The sequence below is a fragment of the Xyrauchen texanus genome, chromosome 40 (assembly GCF_025860055.1).
Source record: "Xyrauchen texanus isolate HMW12.3.18 chromosome 40, RBS_HiC_50CHRs, whole genome shotgun sequence".
Classification (NCBI taxonomy): Eukaryota; Metazoa; Chordata; class Actinopteri; order Cypriniformes; family Catostomidae; genus Xyrauchen; species Xyrauchen texanus.
Genome location: NC_068315.1, coordinates 20,434,578 through 20,456,467, shown reverse-complemented (window position 1 = coordinate 20,456,467; position 21,890 = coordinate 20,434,578). Strand labels below are relative to the sequence as shown.

At 40.4% G+C, this 21,890-nt stretch overlaps 1 protein-coding gene across 1 annotated transcript in view; it reads left to right on the top strand.

The window, feature by feature from the left end:
- Window positions 1-21,890, top strand: part of LOC127633316 (transformation/transcription domain-associated protein-like) — an 85,989-nt gene that overhangs the window by 23,260 nt on the left and 40,839 nt on the right. Inside the window, exons 32-50 of the mRNA XM_052112349.1 lie at window positions 585-704; window positions 799-963; window positions 2,019-2,200; window positions 2,384-2,582; window positions 5,427-5,555; window positions 6,137-6,403; window positions 6,959-7,165; window positions 7,393-7,551; window positions 7,674-7,805; window positions 7,939-8,049; window positions 8,130-8,276; window positions 10,036-10,249; window positions 10,909-11,034; window positions 11,803-11,949; window positions 13,334-13,536; window positions 17,235-17,356; window positions 17,767-17,980; window positions 20,461-20,640; window positions 21,092-21,238. Coding sequence (XP_051968309.1) covers window positions 585-704; window positions 799-963; window positions 2,019-2,200; window positions 2,384-2,582; window positions 5,427-5,555; window positions 6,137-6,403; window positions 6,959-7,165; window positions 7,393-7,551; window positions 7,674-7,805; window positions 7,939-8,049; window positions 8,130-8,276; window positions 10,036-10,249; window positions 10,909-11,034; window positions 11,803-11,949; window positions 13,334-13,536; window positions 17,235-17,356; window positions 17,767-17,980; window positions 20,461-20,640; window positions 21,092-21,238 — 3,171 coding nt within the window. The remainder of the gene's footprint in view (window positions 1-584; window positions 705-798; window positions 964-2,018; window positions 2,201-2,383; window positions 2,583-5,426; window positions 5,556-6,136; window positions 6,404-6,958; window positions 7,166-7,392; window positions 7,552-7,673; window positions 7,806-7,938; window positions 8,050-8,129; window positions 8,277-10,035; window positions 10,250-10,908; window positions 11,035-11,802; window positions 11,950-13,333; window positions 13,537-17,234; window positions 17,357-17,766; window positions 17,981-20,460; window positions 20,641-21,091; window positions 21,239-21,890) is intronic.

Here is a 21,890-nt window from a genome sequence, read left to right as displayed (position 1 = left end):
ATACAGTATATTATTGTGGCAAATGCATCTCAGTTTAAGTGACAACCAGTGTAGTTTGTATTTGAATTAGGACTCTCAATCAAATTAAATGCATACCCCGATTTCTCAAATTATTTGCAAATAATCCCATCTATGTTTGCTGAGAAAAGCCGGCAAATGAAGATGAAAAGAAAGCATGAAATAGACGTTACAAAAAGTCTGTAAGAGATCCTCATCAAGACGCCTGCATTCTATTCTGTTGCACTCCCTCTTTGTGTTTTCAAACATAAGAAAACATCATGTGTGAACAACCCCTTATTCATTGTGGGTAAGCTCTGGGTAAGCGTGGTTTGGCGAGGCGCATTTCCTGTAATAGCAGCAGGGCTGTGCATTGCATTTAGCTAGTACTTTAAGCTTTATATGATATCTACAATTACATATAGGTCCGGGGGCATTATTAAAATGTGTTAATTTTCAGTGTTATTTTGAATAATTGATTGTACAAAATAATCAGTTTAATTGACAGCCGTAGTTTGAATTAAATTTTGTGCGGTGTGAATATTGTGGTTTTGATACAATTTTGTTTATGTATTGTTACTCCAAAGGCGGGCAGTCCCTTTAGAGAGCCGCTGATTAAGTTCCTGACACGTCATCCATCGCAAACAGTGGAGCTGTTCATGATGGAGGCCACACTCAACGACCCGCAGTGGAGCCGCATGTTCATGGTGTGTGTTTTTTGTTTTTGTTTTTGTCCTTGCCTATACCTCATACAATTATAAGCTCATATGTTTATGTCTTTCTCATAAATTCCATTCACAGAGCTTCTTGAAGCACAAAGATGCCAAGCCTCTTAGAGATGTCTTGGCTTCCAACCCAAATCGGTTTGTCAATCTGCTGGTTCCAGCTGGGCCTGCATCAACCGTGAGGCCTGGGTCTCCCTCCACCAACACTGCCCGACTCGACTTGCAGTTCCAGGCCATTAAGGTTGCCCATAGTCTTTAAATTGACTCTTCGCTAAGCTCCCTCTTGGTAACCGCAGTTCTCTTTGACGAGCTTGGCAGTACTTCCCTTAGGAATGAATGGGAGATTGCTGTGAATGGTGCACTTTTGGCAAAATTTTCTCTTAAACTGAATTGGTAATATTCTTACATGGGATGAAATGAAGACAGACATTTTAAAGCATAGTTATTTGATTTACTGGTATTTATTCTTTGTAAATATATTGTTAAATTGCACAATAATGTGATTGAAAACTGTGGAGACTGTGAATCAGAATCGAGGCAATTGATCATCAGTCACTTGAAAAGAGAAAAACTGAATCAGTATGTAAATTAATTAATGTTAAGTTATTGGCTTTAATTTACCTTGGAGCAAATGTAGGTTTCTTTGCTGATGTTCATTTGGGAATGTTTGGGACACAGTTTAATCCATAGCATGCTCTTCTTGAGATTTATTTAAAGATTTTCTTTTAAAAGAGTGACTCTAGCCAGGTCTCCCAAGCAACCAAATTGGCCTGGTCACTAGGGAGGGTAGAATCACATGGGGTAACCTCGTCGTGGTCACTATAATGTGGTTCGTTCTCGGAGGGATGCGTGTTGACATGAGCGTGGATGCTGCGGTGGATGTCGTGAAGCCTCCACACACGCTATGTCTCTGTGGCAACATGCTCAACAAGCCACGTGAAAAGATGCATGGGTTGATGGTCTCAGACGCAAAGGAAGCATTTTTTGAAAAATAAATAAAAAATACATTGTTTGTCCTCTTTAGGTACCACTACTACAAGTGACCCAGCAACAAAGTTTTTTACATTTCTTTGATCATTTTGATAGAATTCCAATTAAAACTACTCAAACACACATTTCTCCCATAGACTTTTGTTGGGAAAAAAGCAAATGCTTGTCAGAGAAATGGCGCACGGCAACAGTAGGATTGGCCAGAAACACTTAGCGAAGGGTCAGTTTAGCTGTTTACTGTAATTTAATGGAATGTTTAATGTAATTGTAGCTTGAATGTTAATGAGCATTCTTGTACTTCATCAGATTATAAGCATCATCGTGAAAAATGATGAAGGCTGGTTGGCAGGGCAGCACTCTCTAGTCAGTCAGCTCAGACGTGTGTGGGTCAGCGAGGCTTTCCAGGAACGCCACCGTAAAGACAATATGGCCGCAACCAACTGGAAAGAGCCGAAACTGCTGGCTTATTGTCTGCTTAGCTACTGCAAGTAAGTGTTTTTAAAGAAACCTTAATTTGTATACATTTTGGTGGCTTTGACTTGGCGGGACTATCTTAATTTTTATTTATTTATTTATTGGACCAATGGTAGACAGGTAGAGTGTTTGGGGACAATTCTGTTTGGTGACGCTTAACTTTTAGCATTATTTCTAAGTCGTACATTCTCCTTCAGGCGCAACTACTCTGAGATCGAGCTGCTCTTCCAGCTGCTGAGAGCCTTTACCGGCCGTTTCCTGTGCAACATGACCTTTCTTAAGGAGTACATGGAGGAGGAGATCCCCAAGAACTACAGCATCACTCACAAACGAGCACTCTTCTTCCGCTTTGTGGAGTTTAATGACCCACACTTCAATGATGAGCTCAAGGCAAAGGTGAGTAATACCACAGTTTTAACATGCGAGAAGAAACTGATTAATTTTGCCTTTTGTGATGACTTTTTATGAGTGTGATGGTTGCCATGACACAGACCGGTGTTTCCGCATTTCACGGTCAGCATTACAAATACCACCTTTGTTGTAAATTTCTATCGATTGGGGCATGACGCCATCACGCTCCCTTAGCGTTGGCCATCTAATGCGCCTAACAAGCAGCACTGATGAATATTTATGTTTAAGAGAGGGAGGACAGCAGGGATTGTATAAGCATGACACACTCTGTCAAACAAAGTCTTTGAAGAGAGCTAATTAATATTTATCTGCAGATTACTCTAATAGCCATAGCTCACACACTGAAGGTTAGCTTTTAATTAGCCATGGAGGAATGGCGTAACCGAGATGTAGTGAATTTTTTGTAGTGTGTGGACATTACCTGGAGTACCTGTTCTTAGCGTCAGCCTCAAACATCACACCCACCAACTGCCCTCACACAAAAATGGTGAGTACTGGCCAAACATGCCAGTTTTAATCTGATTAGCTGGCTTTAGGCAACTTCTGTGAGAAAGGATGCAGTTTTTTTTTATTTTTTTTATCCCAAGTTGTTTACAAGGTACCAGGTTGAAACAGCGCAACAGCTGTTGAGGAAGGCTTATAGTTGCTGGCTTTTTGTTTTTTTCAGGCTGGTGACATAACATTTTTGTAATATGGAGTGGTGGTGGTGGAGTAGTGGACTAAAGCACAGAACTGGTAATCAGAAGGTCACTGGTACGATCCCCACAGCCACCACCATTGTGTCCTTGAGCAAGACACTTAATCCAGGTTGTTCCGGGGGGATTGTCCCTGTAATTAGTGGACTATAAGTCACTTTGGATAAAAGCATCTGCCAAATGCATAAATGTAAATGTCTACCAAATGCATAAATGTAAGATACTCAGAAATGTATTTTTGGAGGACCCCGGGAACTTAGCAAGTAATGACTACAACACATGGAGTCGCAAGTTCAAATTCATGGCTTGCTGAGTGACTCCAGTCAGGCTTCCAAAGCAACCAATTGTCCCGGTTGCTATGGTAGGTAGAGTCATGTTGGGTTAACCTCCTTGTGGTCGCTATAATGTGGTTCTCGCTCTCTGTGGGGCACGTGGTGACTTGTGCGTGGAGGATTGTGTGAAGCCTCCATAGTAACGTGTTCAACAAGCCACATGATAAGATGCGTGGATTGACGGTTTCGGACGCGTAGGCAACTAAGATTCATCCTCTGCCACCTGGATTAAAGTCACTATGCCACCACGAGGACCTAGAACGCATTGGGAAATGGGCATGCCAAATTGGGGTGAAAATCTAAAAAATAAAAACTGATTACAAAATCTATAAAAATGTTCCACTTCTTTACAACTACTTACACCAATATTTATATATATATATAAAAAAATACAAAATACAAAATGTTCAGAATTTGGGCTATTGTATTGTATTGTATTGGGCCGCTACAGTCTAGGTAATTAATGGGAAACACTGCCATTTAGTCAGAACGGGTCAGGAATGCTCTCCTTGTTCCCTTTTAATTTGTATTCTCTCTTTATTATTCAAGTGAAAAAATTCACATGAGTTCAAGAAAGAGATCAAATATCAGTTGAATAAAATGACCTGGATGGTCTTGTTCAGATGCCACACTTTTTAATTTGTAGCAGTTCATAGTTGGATAGTCTTCACAGCTTTGATGGCTAAGCCCCTTCCTGCTCTGCTAAATCCCCCCTCACAGCCAAACAGACGTTACATCCCAACCATTCCCCAGGAGAGCTCAGCAGCTGCATGCTCTTAACACAATACACGTTTAAGGTGATGTTTTCAGGCAGCTGGAGCCTCGGCAGTTTGGACAGTGATGGATCATGTAGAAAAGGATTTGTTGTTATCCATCACTCATGTGAATGGTAGATGGCCTCATTAGGACAAGGCATAATGAAGGAACACCTGCATCCCCATGGCCCTGTGATAGAGCAGCTTATGTTTGAATAAATCCACTTGCAGTCGCATGCTCTCACGCTTCATCTAGTAAACAACACCATTGCCTCTGACAAGAAAAACTGTAGTTTTGTCTAAAGACAAGTACAAAGCTAATTTTGTCCCATAGCTTAAATTACCACTGGAAAAAGTTATGACATGGTTATTTATCACTCTGTGATGTTTCTCTTAACTTAATTGTGTAGAGGAGAAACAAAGGCATTAGTGTGAAGGGACATTTTACAGAGAACTGCGGTTTGCAAAGTCAAGGTTGAGTAAATTAGTATTTTTGAGTCTCTTCAAACACAAATTCATAAATAGACCAATGACAGTTAACATAATGTTCATCACAGTGATTAATATCAGTTACCCAGGCTACCACATTGTGCCTGTCTCTATCTATCCTGTCATAATCACACTTTTTAATGACTTCTACAAGGAGCTACCTTGTTGATCATTTAAAAGGAGTTAATCCAAAATGAAAATTCTCTTGTCAGTTACTCACCCTCAAGTTATTCAAAACCTTTATGACTTCCTGGCTTCAATGGAACATAGAATGAGATGTTAGGTCACTCATCGTTGACTGTCATTGTCTGAAAAAAGGCAATAATTCTGCCCAACATCTCCTTTGGTGTTATACGGCAAAGTCATATGGGATTGAGATAAAATGAGGGTAAGTAAATGAACATCTCCTTTAAGCATATTCAATAAATGAAGTAAATTCAAACACTTGTTTAAAAAACAAACATGTTGTACATCTCATGCAATGGCAAAAAGACTTGTTAAATCAGTTTATCATTGTGAACACATTTTTATTATGTGCTGTCTGTGTCCACTTTGCAGGTGTTGCAGCACATCCTCAATCCAGCCTTCCTGTACAGCTTTGAGAAAGGGGAAGGCGAGCAACTGCTGGGGCCGCCCAATCCAGAGGGCGACAACCCAGAGAGCATCACTAGTGTTTTCATCACCAAGGTAACCAACACTCTCCAGCAGCCCCATTGGCAGTGCTGTCACTCTCAATTTATCATGTCATCAGTTCATCTAGGATGACCTCTAGCTGTTATTTTACTGGCAGAAATGTCAAGGCCACACTAAAGGTCATAGTGTTTGTTTTTAAAGCAAGTTCAATGAGACACACGGTGGTGGAGGTTAATAGCCTTCATTTATTTCATGCTTAAATTGATTGTCTCTTTCCTTCTGGCAATAATCATAGCAAAGAGCAAACCAATCAGTCCATTTGTTCCCAGGGATTGTGTTCAACACCTCTGGCAGAAGAGGAACCTGACAATAAAGATAAAATAATCTTTAAAACATGCTATATGTTGGAGCCACCTCATACAGCCAAATGAGTTTAAATAAATGACCAATAATTTGCAGAGGCCAAAAAAAAAAAAAAGAAGTGGGGATGACCCAATATAAAAATTCTGATTTAAAAAGCCATTGAAATATTCAGAATATTGGGGTGACGCATCCCTCTCGATGTCTGTGATGGTTACAGACATGAAAACGGATACCATTTAATGTGTTTTTACATATTCCTCTTGTTCTTGTAGGTGCTGGACCCTGAGAAGCAGGCAGACCTGGCAGACTCGTTGAGGATCTACCTGCTTCAGTTTTCTACCCTACTGGTTGAGCACGCCCCACACCATATCCACGACAACAACAAGAGCAGGAACAGCAAGTTGAGGCGTCTCATGACCTTCGCTTGGCCTTGCTTGCTCCCCAAAACCTGTGTGGACCCGGCCTGCAAATACAGCGGACATCTCCTGCTGGCTCACATTATTGCCAAGTTTGCCATTCACAAGAAGATTGTGCTACAGGTACAGCTACACGCTGTCATGATTAAAATTTCTACAGTGAATTTACATTTTTCTAGCGGTGCTCTGCTCCAGAATATTTCATCAATATAAATTGCTGTATTTGAGTGCAATCTTTATAAAATGATTGAAGGTCATGGAGATTAGTCAAAAGGTGTGTGAACCTTTGGAATTGCTTATGGATTTGGACCGTTGGCTGCGTTATTTATTAGCGCCTGATGCGTAAAGCATATTCAGGGACATTTAGACGTTAAAAAACATTATTTGGGAAATAGCTGGGGAAACGTTTTTGCCTTCATATTTGGTGTAGTAATCTAAGACATGTATAACAAAAGAGACTCCAGGGCTGTAGCAGATAAAATCTTAAAAATTCAATACTCAGTACTTCAAAGGATAGAAATAAAGCCCATGAGCTTTTGCTACTGCAAGGATTTCAATCATGCTATGAGTTTAAGTTTAGTCTCTGGTGAAAACACTTCAGTTGTCAACTGCTATTTGACAGTAGTCTGCCATTAACTGTTGAATACTGCTGAATGTCAATGTGTCTCTTCTGTACAGGTTTTCCATAGTCTGTTGAAGGCTCATACTATGGAGGCACGGGCCATTGTACGGCAAGCCATGGCCATTCTCACACCTGCAGTGCCTGCTCGGATGGAGGACGGCCATCAGATGCTCACTCACTGGACACGCAAGATCATTGTGGAAGAGGGCCACACAGTTCCTCAGCTCGTCCATATACTTCACCTTATTGTTCAACACTTTAGAGTACGTATAATGTCAGCTAACTCTAACTGAACCCTTCTTTTCTTACTAGAGCTAACACACAACTCAAAGAGTCGGCTTAAATGTAATTGCATGACAAGTTCATGTGCTATAGATTTTGAGATTAGCTTGAGCCTCTAATGATGAACGTGCATGTTTTACATGTTTATTTATATGTATGTATATATAGATAGATAGATATTATAATATGTGCCTGTGTGTGTGTTCAGGTATATTACCCAGTTAGGCACCACCTGGTTCAGCACATGATTAGTGCTATGCAACGATTGGGCTTCACCCCTAGTGTGACTATAGAGCAGAGGAAGTTGGCAGTGGATCTGGCTGAGGTGATCATTAAATGGGAGCTCCAGAGAATCAAAGACCAACAGGTCTGTCACCAGGAAAGAAGTTCATGGCATAATCAGTTTTCGTCTTCTGTTGCTTTGTTTAACAGTCCAGCAGTTTATTGGGTACTAATCAAATTTCTATAAAAAAAAAATCCTTTTTGCAGCCGGAAGCAGAGGTTGATCCAGGAAGTGTGGGTGAGGGCACAAGTGCATCTGTTGCCATGAAGAGAGGAATGTCTGTTGATTCGGCTCAGGATGTGAAGAGGTTCCGCACAGCCACTGGAGCTGTCGGCGCGGTAAGGAAACCTTAAACCGCTCAGCACAGCCTGAGTATGACCACTGTAATCAGACTCATGCTCTCTGTACCATGATGGAGAGTGCCATGTTTGAGTACATTGGGGTATATTGTGTTTGTGTTGTTATACACAGGTCTTTGGCCGCAGTCAGTCAGTGCCAGGCACTGAGGCTCTCCTCACCAAACCTGTCGAAAAGCAGCACACAGATACAGTGGTCAACTTTCTCATCCGCATCGCATGCCAGGTAAAGGAAGTAATCTAATTCCTGGTTGTTCAGTGTCCTTATTGGAGTTTTCCAAGCTAAATCCTGCTCTTCCTTTTCAGGTGAATGATAGCACTAATGTAGCAGGCTCTCCCGGTGAGCTGCTGTCCCGTCGGTGTGTGAACCTGATGAAGACTGCGCTCAGGCCAGACATGTGGCCCCGCGCTGAACTTAAATTGCAGTGGTTTGACAAGCTCCTTATGACTGTGGTGAGTCTGTAAGCTATTAAACATTTAAAAGCTTTTTTTTTATTCATGTAAACAACTCGTGAAACTTTTACATGATTATTTATTTTAGCTGAAGTTGGATGAATTTTTAAAAATGTTTTATTATTCATGGGATTTTATTTTTAATGGATAGGATAGACAAGAAATTACAGAAAATAATGGGGTGAAGAGGTAGGGATCACGATTGGTAAATGTTGCAAGCCGAACATTTTTCTGCCCACATTAGTACCATGTCTCACCATGTGGAACTGCTTGGCTCAATTTGCAGTTTTGGGCAAAATTTGAGGCTGGATAAGAGATTTGTTACTTACTGTTAAATAAGAAATGAAAAATGTCACTGTAAATGTTTGAGTGAGGTCTTTATGTTGGAGAATATCTTGTCTGCCTTCGTTTGTCATATCCTGTTCCTCTCACATCCCTCTTCATTCTTTTCAGTGCCTTTCCAATTGCAGTTTTCATGCCAGCCAAATCGATATCCTTGGTCTTATGACTGATTTTTCTTTCTTTGGAGTTCATTGGTGTGACTAATTCAACTGTCATTTGAGGGAACAGCTCTGTTAGTGAGCTTCAGCCACCTGAACTTTTTTCACTGTAACCTCCTGCCCTTCCCTCACTCTCGCTCCACCTGTTATGTGGCAATGGCTTCCTGTCATCCAGACACACTACTCTATTGATTCTTTTCCGTGCCTAACAGTTATGCATTTCCCTATGCTCATGTAGGCCTGTGATTGAAATGTTGTGATATGGCCCAGTTCTTCAGAGTACAGAGTCTCTCTGGACCTTGTACAGTCTTTCCTTTTCTAAAGATCAAATTCAAGTCCTCCTGGGAAGTTCCAACTTAAGATTTTTTCCACTTTCCGACAAATACAGGAAGGCTTTTTAGTGTTATTGCATCAAAATGAAGTGCAATGGATGTGCGTTAGATCGCTCTTTAAGGGATAGTTCATCCAAATTGTCCTCATTTACTCACCCTCATGTTGTTCCAAATCTGTATGACTTTCTTCTGTGGAATGCAAAAGGATTTTAGCCTTAGTTAACCATTCATTCAATAATTTTATTGACATGCTCCCAACTCAGAGAAAGTCTCAAAGAAAATTCTGAGATTTCTACTAATAAGTATAACATTGAGGAGGCATTCATATGTGCTCCTCTTTTAAGTACCATCATGTTTTGATGGCAGCAAGACTGTGTTGTTTCATTCTGTATTTGACAGTTACTTGTCTGTTCAAGAGCAAATTCTGACATTACATTTGCTGAGATGCACCAGTTATATTTGCTTTCTCTATTTTACCCTGTATTTGGGGGTCTGTGTGAATTTTTAAATTGAACTTGTTTAGCTGATGAGGCCAAAAAACGTAGAGGGTATTGAACACCTATCAACCCATACTGATTTTTTTAAAAACATTTTCTCATAATATGCAATAGCTCTAATGCATTTGTGGCCTCTTTTCAACACAGCTAGAGAAGCTTATCAGGACCACCATGCCATTCCAATCTTAATTTCTTGATTTTCAGTGTGGGGCAATGACACCTTCTGTTCCATGAATGTAACAATCAGGTCACTAGTTGCGCATGCCCCAGAGCCCTGTGAGGGGCTCTTTTTAGCTTTCTTATCCACACTAATGAACAGCGCCACAAATTTGATGCATATTTCATTGTGCTGCCTGGAATCATTCACTCGCCCTCATGACTTTGTTCTGTGGTATTTGCTTTTTTTAGCGTATTCTCCTCTGTTATTCAGGAGCAACCAAACCAGGCAAACTTCTCCAACATCTGCACAGGACTGGAGATTCTCAGCTTCATTCTGTCAGTCCTGCAGCCTCCAGCCATCCTTGCCCACTTCAAGCCCCTGCAGCGTGGTATTGCTGCATGCATGACCTGTGGCAACACCAAAGTGTTGCGGGCAGTGCACTCCCTTCTGTCCAGACTCATGAGCACCTTCCCCACTGAACCCAGTGAGTAGATTACACTCTGATTCATGTGATACATTATCTTCTCCTAAAGTTCTTAATTTTGAAAAGTCATGGATATTTAGGACAAACAAATCCCTTGCTCGATTTAAACAACATCCAGAGTGCAGGATACAGTTTGAGGGAATCATTCTACAGGTTTATGTTGTGCTCAGCAGCTGCAAACAGACAAGTAAACAGCCTAACACTCTACATAGAAGAAAATGTTCACAGTGCTATGTAGAAAGCACACTGTGAATGTATCTGCTTGTTTTGCTGAGGCAGAGCGCCATTTTGCATTACTCAACAAATACACATTTTGCTTGGTATATACTTGATAAAAGTACTACATAGTGCACTACTTGGTTTGTACAGCGATCTGGTATCCACTAAGTGTTATATAATTAAATCTAGCATGGTCAGGCATGAACTGTGGCTTATTGTGACAAAATAATTAGATATGAACAGTATGTAGGTGGGCAGAAATGCCCACTAAACCAACAGCAGTACACTAGCATTTACAATTACAAGTATTTGTTTGTCTTTTCTGTGACTGGTACCCTGTTCATAACCTGATGCAGGTTGCGCTGGTTTCGATATTACATTTGTGTTAAGAGTTCTGCACAGTAAATTTTTTTTCCAATATCTTTGTTTCTTTTCCTCAGGCACATCCTCAGTGGCTTCCAAGTATGAGGAGCTGGAGTGTTTGTATGCTGCTGTAGGGAAGGTGATTTATGAAGGCCTTACCAACTATGAGAAAGCCAGCAGTGCTAACCCAACTCAATTGTTTGGTGAGATTTAAATTTTTTAATACATGTACTACCAAACAAAATGTATTCTGGAAGATTCACCAACACTAATCAGATATGAATAAATATCAAGAACATATCTTCTCAAAAACCTCTTTATTTGGTACACTTTTGTCCTGGATGGTGTTCATTTTATGTAACATAAAAACAGATCCATTTTATATTTAGATATTTTGAAAATTGGAATAGAAAGGTTTGCAAGCTAAATGACAGTGTGTGGGCCTTTTGAATTTCCCCACACCTGCCAGTGACCATCGAGGTGTACAAGGCTGTTTATTCATAGATTAGAAATTTAAAAAAGGAACACCGTTATGTCACAATGTATAGTTTCTTAGAAATGAAATCAAAAGGTGATGAAACACTGCTGATCTAATCAATCTAAAGTTGTTGGTGTTTCATTTCAGACAAAAATGGCCCCATTGGTCAATAAATACCTTCTGGTTCCGCTCTTACAGTGCTCTAGAGTTACATTTAGCCTTGATGTACTGTATGTGTCTATAGAGGGGGTGACTTTTTGCATTTATCTTTCCTCCCTTGAGCTGTGATCTAAGCAAGACATTACTCATGTTTCCCCCCCATCTCACCCGGTAACTCTGTAAGATTTCTTCAGAAATGTCCTTGTAATACAACTACAGGGACAAAGGAGTGGCACCCAAAGTCATTAGCAGGCGCATGTCGCTTGTTGTCCCTGACAGTGTTGTGAGGGCATCGGGGCGTCATGTTACTGGCTTCTCTTTTCTCTGCTTCCAGGAACGCTGATGATCCTGAAGTCAGCCTGCAGCAACAACTCCAGCTACATCGACCGCCTCATTTCCGTCTTCATGCGTTCCCTGCAGAAGATGGTGAGAGAGCACCTGAGCCCGCAACCCAACCCTGGAGCTGCTGAAACCAGCACAGGTGACTCCTCTAAGAACAAATTAATGTGAGAGATCACTCAAAAATAAACAACCTTCAGGTTGTTTCTAGACTTCTATGGATACCTGTACACAAAAGGATATGTTAGTTTTAATTTTTGGGTGAACTATCCCTTTAAATAGAACAGGCTTTTCCAAAACCTCAGCTGCACAGAGGTCAAATCAGTTCTTACTATGCAAACAGTGTTTGGAGGAGCGCTAAATTGTCTGAACGTAGCTGAATCAATGTTCACTGGCTGCTGTCTCGAAGCAACCATGTTAAATGAATGTGATATAACATGCAAGGCTCAATTGGAAAAAAACGAAGTTCTTTAGCACTGGCCTCTTTCTGTCATCAACCAATATGCACTTGGTTAAAACAATTTCCTACATTCTGGACATATGTAAGGCAGCAGAGGCAGGTTATGATCTATTGCTTTGACTCACACAATGGGTCGTCTTCCTCTTGGCCCAGAACTGACAGTCTGTCTTAAATTTGGCTCTTGACAGTTAGACAGAAAAATATGCGCTCTTACTGGAAAGCTTTAATCCTCTTGTCTGCAGTCATCTGGAGCAGTTTAAAAAGTGTAAAGTATGACAAAAAGATAGAGAACTGTTCATACTTGAGCTTGTGGTGTCCATGTTTGACCACTGGGTGCTGCAGGAGGGCCAATCAAATGCCTTTAAGACTGACCCACAAATCCATCCATACTAGGAAACATATTCTGTGATTGAAGTAAAAAATCTCCCCGTGTCCAACGGAATATAAAATCTAGACAATCCCATCTGTTCAGTGCCTCTTCTAGATGCTATTATGTTTTTTAATGGTACATGGAGATCGGATGGAAGAGACACACATACATTCACACTGCTTGTTCTGTGCTGTCTGTAAGGCCTCAAACTGCAATGTCACCCTGACAGTGTCCCTCAAGTCCTCCACACAGCATGAGTCAGCCCCAAACTGGAAATCAGCCTCTAACATATTCTCCTCCAAGGGTTCAACTGATCAGAACAATCACATTTTACCTTGAGCAAATCAAGCAGAAAATGCATTCAGAGGCCAGACTAAACTCATAACCCAGTCTCCTTTCAGCTACCACAATCCATGCTAAAAATCAATTTCATTTCCCCTGTTTTTCAGCAGGCAAAATTTTGTATCTTACGGCTCATATCCTCAGCTGTTACAATTTGTGAGAAATTTTCTGTGTGCATTTTAGATTTATGTAACTGGCTGTGAGCGTCAGCTTGAGGATTTGAAAAGTGTGTTAGATATGGAATATGATAGAATGTCCTCCACTAGGTTGGAAATAGTGTTCAGCTGTATCACAAATGTCCTTATTACCAATTATATTAGATAACTCTCTTCTGTTCTTGTGTGTTGGGTGTAGTAACAAGTGAGCTGGTGATGCTCAGTCTGGATTTGGTGAAGACAAGGCTTTCGGTAATGAACATGGAAATGAGGAAGAACTTCATTCAGGTCATCCTCACCTCCCTCATTGAGAAATCTCCTGACCCAAAGATTCTTCGAGCCGTTGTGAAGATTGTGGAGGAGTGGGTCAAGAACTCTGGCAACCCCATGGCCACCAACCAGGTAAACGAACAAACCCACTGATCTCTCACAATAATTAACCCGTTAACATCTGGTATCATGTTAAAGCGGTCATGTTATAACATATGGATAGGAGTTAATTGTAGGCCTACTATAAATATGTTCTAAAACTTTTTGAACTCCAAAAAGAACATTTATTGAAACCAAGCTGTTCTTGGTTGTATCACACCTGTCAAATCTGCATATCCTCCTGAAGGATCCCAGGACGTTTCAGGCTGATCTGGAACAGTAGGAACAAAGGAACAGTACACACAAAAATTAAAATTCTGTCATTTACATTTTACATTTATGCATTTGGCACATGCTTTAATTCAAAGCGACTTACAGAGCCCTTGTTACAGGGACAATCCTCCCGGAGCAACCTGGAGTTAAGTGCCTTGCTCATGGACACAATGGTGGTGACTGTGGGAATCGACAACCTTCTGCTTAACAGTTTAGTACTTTAGCCCACTATGCCACCACCACACCTCATCATTTACTCATGTTGTTCCAAATCCATATGACTTGGACAAAAGTAGGTATATGAAAATATGAAAGTTGCTCTGGTTCCGCTCCTTTATGATTTCATTATACAGGTAAACCGTTGCTCTGTAATCTGCTAAATTAATGGATGGAAAAGCTGCATCAGTAGCATTTTTTCCCCCTCTTTATTGATTATTAACAATTGTTATCGATTCATTTCTCAAAATAAATAAACATAACAGAAAATACAGAATTAAATTATATAAATCAAACCTCTCCCCCGAACACATAAAACTCTGAACCCTCAACCAAAATTCTTGGATCTTAACACACCACCAAAAAACATGGGTTGTGTCCCCATCTTGTGATTGGCATCGCTAGCAGGTGTCTTCAAGACCAAGCCTATACAATCTAGAGGGGCTCCAATAGAATCTATGTAAAATCTTAAATTGCATAAGTCACACCCTTGCATCTCTAGATGTAGACTTGGACGTTTTTTAGAATCCTAGTCCCTACTCCCTCCTCAAATACCAAGTTTAAGTCTTTCTCCCATAATCTCTTGAGAGAAGTTGAAGCTCAGTCCCCCAGACTCTGAATTAGCGGGGAGTAATACACTGATGCCTCATGACCTCTTGCAAAAGCAGCAATCACCACTCCCAGACAGCGGAGCGCAACTCAACCTCTCTGGCCAGTCTGACAGAAAGGCTTTGCATTGGCGAAACAGGGGAAAAAACCCCTGTTCAACACAAAACCAGCAAGGGGCTCTCCCAGGAGGCAACCAATGAACCAAACATCTGACACCAAATGCAAAATAATAAAACAAAATCTTGTGTAGGCCCAGCCCACCCAAATCAATCGGCCCACGCAACCCACTGAAATGCAATCTGGGACATCCACCACTCCAAATGAAGGACCTCGCCATGCCACCAAATTGCTAGAAATAAGGGAGAGGGACATCCACAGGGAGAGACCGCAGCAGACAATCAAACCCCGGAATACAGCTGGGAACTGGGAACAAAAACCCAAACACACAATGCCCTGCCAAAATGCCACCACCGGTTAGCACGCTGCCAAAGCTGGACGCAGACCAAATCACTCTATATTCTGAGAACTCTGAAAAGGAACCAATAATTCCGTGGAGGCAAGGCACAGATCCAGCAGGATCGGAGACAAAAAATAAAACATAATTTAGCTCCATGCACCACCCCTTGAAAATGCCCACCAATGGTTCCAGGTCAAGACAGAACAACAAGGGGGAAAGAGGACAACCCCCCATCCAGAACAAAACAATCTGAAATTAATCCATTCGCCTGAACTGCTGCTATCGTGTGTCAACAAAGCAACCCAATCCACCCGATGAAAGTATTCCAGAACCCGACATCTCCAAAATCTAAAAAGATAATCCCATTCTACCTTATCAAATGCCTTTTCTGCGTCAAGTGAGACGGCAGTGACCAGTCTGATCATTCACCACTGGCCACATGATGTTGATTAAACAGCCAATGCCATCAGAAGAGCCACAGGCCATTTACAAGAGTCTCCAGCAAGGTAGACTCACGACTGCCCATCACGTGTGACAGTAGTAGCACAGAGAAGAGAGACGAGCTCCTTGGAACTTTGCGTTCTGAGGTTTCCTGAACTCTGTATTGTACGGAACCTGCGTAGCAGGGTGCCGAATTGAAGCCAGCCGAAGAAGGGTTTTGAGAAGAGCAAGAGCCAAGAGAACGAAGGAGGAATAGGCTGGTCTTTTTAACCCTTTCTGTTTGGTCACACCACGAAGAGGCTTATAACTATGGATTTTTAGAGGTAGATTTTCAGAGGGCCCTTGGTCAAAGTGTCCTCCCCAAGATTTTAATTTATGGCCTTTTTCTTAAGGTTTGTCAGTTTTCCAGCTGAAAAAGTGATTATACTTTTATACTGACTTTTATATAATGAAAAAGAGACATATTGACACCTTTGTCAACATCATTCTCTACCAAAACAGGCAAGCATTTACATATGAAACATGACATACTTTCTCTTTATGGTTACCTCACTACACATTAACATTTGAATATACATTATTATACATTATATAATTGAGCATCATGTATACACAAGGTCAGAATACTGCATTCTTTAATTCTAACTACATTTAAGCATAATGTGATTTTTTTTTTTTTTAGCATATAAAACTTGGTTATGTGTGTTGTGAAGTGTTAAGTCACAGATTGAGCCCAGTAATTGTCAAAGTTGATATATTTTTAGCTGCTGTTTGCAGAAAAACGTTCACTGTCATGATCTCCTATGTGTTTTAATTATAAGTGTAGCAAACTGGTGCAAGAACAAAGAAGCCTTAGTCTAAGATTTTATGCTTTCTATTGCAATCATGATGGTTTCTTGGGAGAGTCTCTTGCAGATGTTTGAGATGGCCATGTCATGTGATGACCATTAATTGTGGGGATATTTCCTGATTTGTAACCTGAATGAGGAGGGGTCTAAAAGAAGGTTATATGCTACCCTGAAAAGTTTCCTTTGTTCAGATGATAGTTGAGAATAGTCAGATGTGCATTCTTACATCAGTTCTTAAGGTTTATTCAGACCTTAGGGCACCATCTATATAGAGTCTTTAAATTGATTAACCTGAGGGATTCCAGTGTGGCCTGTGGGCCTCTGTATCTTAATTTTTATAGCTTGGTTGGAAAGAAACATCAGTTTACAACCTGGATTCAAGTCATTCTTCTGCTTAGAAATAGTTAATTCTTCTGCCCATAATATACTACACAGTTGTAGGACATGATTTAAAATCCAAAAGAGACAGAAAATTTACTGATGCATTAAAATTATAGTGTAATATAAAACATGTAATATTATAGCTTTGATTCTCTTAGCTGACTATACTCACAATAGTAAACTAACCTTGTGTTGACTCTTTGAATACACCAATGTAAAACATTTGAGCTCAAAGGCTATCCTGTTTTAAATGTGGCATTGTTTATTCAGTGCGCTGTGGCCCAGACAACTGAACCCAGGTGTGTGCTTTGTTAGCCCAAGGCAAGAGAGCAGACGGGGAGAAAAAGGAGCTGAGCAAAGGTGTTGCGCAGTTCTCCTGATAGATGAAAGATAAATGGACTGTATCAGTCCCTCCCCCCACCTCCGCTTTTCTCTTTCAATTCCTTTCCTTTCTGCTGTCTTGCGCTCTCTCTCCCATCCTTTCTTTTTCCTTCTGTCTTGCCTAGGTGCCTAATCCGAGAGAAAAGTCAATTCTGCTGGTGAAAATGATGACCTATATTGAGAAGCGCTTTCCTGACGACCTTGAATTGAATGCCCAGTTCCTGGACCTCGTTAATTATGTCTACAGGTAATTATGCCGATTAATCATGGGTTCCTCTGTCCACTCTGGCCCCCCATCTATTGCCATTAGCAACAAGACTGGCTGGTTTGAGAGTGGCAGGCCAGGTTCTGATTGCTGAAGTGGGGCTTGGGGTGTTTGGCTGATGAGGGCAAGAGGAATTAGGAGCCACTGCCACCCTGGGCGAGAGACTGTCTCTCCATATTCAAGAGCAATTTATCCTTCTTATAACCCATAGTCCTAAATCAGAAGCTCTAGTTATCACTATGCTGGAACACATCACATGCATTCCCCGTTGACAAAGACCCACTGTGTTGTTAGTTATTGTCACGCTTCATTTCACGCTGTCTCAGAAGGTAAATAAAGCAGTGCTCTTGCTGAGTGTTTTTCTGAAGTGGTTTTGTATTTGTTTTGTGCAGAGATGAAAACCTCTCAGGAAGTGACATCACATCCAAGCTGGAGCCAGCGTTTTTGTCAGGGCTGCGCTGCGCCCAGCCACTGATCAGAGCAAAATATTTCGAGGTGTTTGATTTGTCAATGAAGCGGCGTGTCTACGAGAGGCTTCTGTATATTTGCTGTTCACAGAACTGGGAATCAATGGGCAGCCACTTCTGGATCAAACAGTGTATTGAGGTACAAACCATTGCATAACATTATTTTTAAATGGACACATTCTACCAAAAATTTGAGATTTTAGGTAGAATGTATGGGACCGATAGCCTCATTAGTCATTCACTTCACTTTCATTATTTGGAAAAAGATGCAGTGAAAGTGAATGGTGACTGATGCTTTCAGTCTTTAACCTTCCGCCAAACATCTCTTCGACATGAGGTTGAGTAAAAGATTTTCATTTTTGGGTGAACTGTCCTTTTAAGCCAAAATATTTGGAAAATCGCCTTCAGTGAATTAGTTTGCTGCACCAATAAAATCAAGGTTTGGGATCCACCAATATAGCCATTTTGGGAGATACCTGCTAATTATTTTTATCTTATGGTGGTTAAATGATATTATGGCAGATATGAGTAATGTTTTGCCCTGGTAAAAATAAATAACTAAATAAGGTCACACTAAATCATCAATTTTGTCAAAGTGAAATCAGCCATTAACGTTAAAATGGAGAGCAGAGAAGATGGATATGTTTAAAACCTCGCATAGAATTTTTCAGATTGTCAATTAAAATGTCAAACAAATAACAAAATGCTAATATTGGCCAGTAAGGTCACTGATATATTAAATATCTTTAGTCAAGGAGTAACCCTAATGCACAGTTGATGATACTTCATATAAGCTGCACATGCATAATTGGCACAGGGTAATTGCACCATACGTAGTGCTGGTCTGCTTACTATATAATTATAGCGTTGCAATTTTCCCTTTAATGCCTTGATGATTTCTTTAAAATTACATCTGCATTTTAGATCATTTAGAGAGTTTTACCTGTTTAATTAGCTTGCAGGCACAGTTCAGGCCTCTCTAGGTGTTAATATATTCACTATAACTGTTCTGGCTTTTGGCTGCTCACACTCAAGTCAAGTCACAATCCATCCATCTCAGCCACAATCAATGCTGTTCTCGCTGGTGAATTATTAATGCTGTCCTACACATGGCGGCTGTGTGCACCGATTCATCCTACCGTGATGAAGTAGAGGAGCATTCACTGCTGGAGTTCTTGAGCTTGTGTCAAACATTTAGATGTATGCAGTGTTGGTACAACCCCACAGTTGTACAAAGCAACAGCTGTTAAACAATGCTGGATCATATAGGCGTTCATAACAGGGTCCAAAATTAACGTGTGCCGATTCTGCTGGATGCAAGAAAAAATTTGACTTGGGGAGTAAATAATATGAAGTTACTCACCAGTTGGCTGGTAAGTTTATTAAGAATTACAGAGTAATACATTAAGAAGAATTGTAAGAATGATGTTCTGGCCCTTGCTGATGAATGAAACGTGAGCTATTCAAATCAACTGTCTACTTAGAAAACTTGCTGTTACCTCAGTGCAAAAGTTACCCTCAAAAGATAATATAGGATGTCTAAAGTTTTTGTAGTGACAAAAATGTTAAAGGATTAGTTCCCCAAAAATGAAAATTCTCGGTGTATGACTTTCTTCTGCAGAACACAAAGATTTTTAGAAGAATATCTCAGCTCTCTAGGTCCATACAATGCAAGTGAAGAGTGACCAAATCTTTCAAGCTCCAGAAAGCATATAAATTATCTTTGAAGCTCCTAAGTAATCTCCAGTGGTTTTATCAATGTCTTCAGATGTGATCTAATCTTTTTTTGGTCAAAACAGACTCTTTTCTCTGACTGTTTTCACCCAAAACCAATTGGATCGCTTCAGAAGACATGGATTAAACCACTGGAGATTACTTAGGAGCTTCAAAGATTTGGTCAAGATTTACTTTACATTGTATGGACCTACAGAGCTGAAATAGTCTTCTAAAAATCTTTGTTTGTGTTCTGTAGAAGAAAGTAAGTCAAACATGAGGGTGAGTAAATGAGAGAATTTACATTTTTGTGTGAACTATTCTTCTAAATATTTCTGGTTGTCCCCAAAGTGACAATAAGAAAAACAAAATTACTGCCTTTTTTGGTCACATTTTTGTTATAGACAGTTACACAGAGTAAATGGCTCCTCATGTATATGATACTGTGAGTAACACAATGACCTGCGCAGTTTGTCATAAATATGCAAGTAAATAAAGGCTAAATAATCCTATTTACATGAGAATAGAAAATTATAATTTTTGAAAAATATGAATTATCGTTTCATGGCCGATAAGAAATTTTAACTTACAGGAAAATAGCGATGAGCTAGAGGAGAGCATTGCTCTAGCAATGACCAGATCATGTGTTCTATTCGTATTGAACACACAATGTTAAAATGTGTTGCTTGAGTGCACTGTGTGTGTGTCACTTTGGATTATAGCATCTACCAAATTATAGATTGTCACCTGTCATTGTGTGGCAAAAAAATGTTGGACCCTGAGTATCAATAAGTGTGAACATCAGCTTCTTTCTTGGTGCAATCTGCCAAAAGGAACAGCTGTGAGCGTTTGCATGTGTGTTTGAGGAATCGTAGCAACTTTTGATTTGTTGACTCTGTTCCACAGCTGCTGCTAGCTGTTTGTGAGCGGAACACCACCATTGGCACCAGCTGCCAGGGCTCTATGCTCCCTTCCATCACCAATGTCATCAACTTGGCCGACAGCCACGACCGCGCAGCCTTCGCCATGGCAACACACATCAAACAGGAACCTCGTGAGCGAGAAAACAGCGAGACCAAGGAGGAGGTTAGCTGTGCCGTTCTGTTAATACACACATCTGAGCGGAGAAGCTTGTTTACACTTTTATTGCATAATTTAACCTACTCTGATATAAGAGTGTTACAGAAGGTTTTAATTACATTACCACTATATCAGAGCAATGAGTTAATGTGCAGTAGAGGCCTACTGTAAGAGTACAGGGTTCCCTCCATCCTGAAAAAAGCTGGTTGCAAAAGGGATTTTCAGTGACTGGAAATGTCATGTTAATTAATTGCTAAAAAATTGGAAGCCTGTGTAGTGAAGAAATATATAAAAAAAATTCTCTAGCTTTGCTGTAAAATATTTAAACTGCTATAAATTGCAGTTTCGAATAATGTAAGCCTGGTAGAGACATGGAAATGCGTTGGACAACAGGTGCAGGATGTATAAATACATTTTCATCCCATATTATGTGTTTTCATGACCTTTATCTCTCTAGGATGTAGAGATCGACATCGAGCTGGCACCTGGAGACCAAACCAGCCTGCCCAAGACCAAGGAGCAGGCAGAGCGAGAAGCAGGCAACCAGCTGCACATGCTCACCAACCGCCACGACAAGTTCCTTGACTCCTTGAGAGAAGTCAAGGTGAGCCATCACTTTAACATATGCCACCCTCACAAGCACAAAACACTTTCTAAAAAAATCAAGAAAATAAAACTTAAGACACTTGTGCTTTCCATGAACGCCGTTTGGCACGGAACATTCATAAAGGACATATCAAGTCATACATGCTTTTGAACATGTTGGTTTAATATGCAGCATTTGCTCTGGCACCTTTCATCTCTTAACCTGCTTTTCCTCATTTAGCTGCTCTCTCATAAAGAGAGATTAAAGAGAGTTTGATCTGGGTGACATGGGATTGCGTCTTTGATTGCTTTGAGGTAATGGCGTCATTGATTTCTGTTTATTCCTCGACACGGTGCTGTTTTATATGCACCTCTCAAGCAGGCTTTAGATAAAGGAAGTGAGGAGTTCAAAGCCCTGACCTGACTAAAAAGACCCATGTGATCAGTTGTCTAACGTGTTTTTTTTTTTTTTTTTTTTTAAATCTGTTTTCACTCTGGAAAAATATGCCATCATTAAGGTAAAAATACCCCTGATAATCTAATCAAGTTTATTTCTGGCATGTGTGAATGTGTATATATAAGGGTGGACCTTTTATTGCTAATATACTGTATAAAAATAAGCCATTAAACAAAACATTTCTGAAATGAAATGAACATATATTTTACACAAT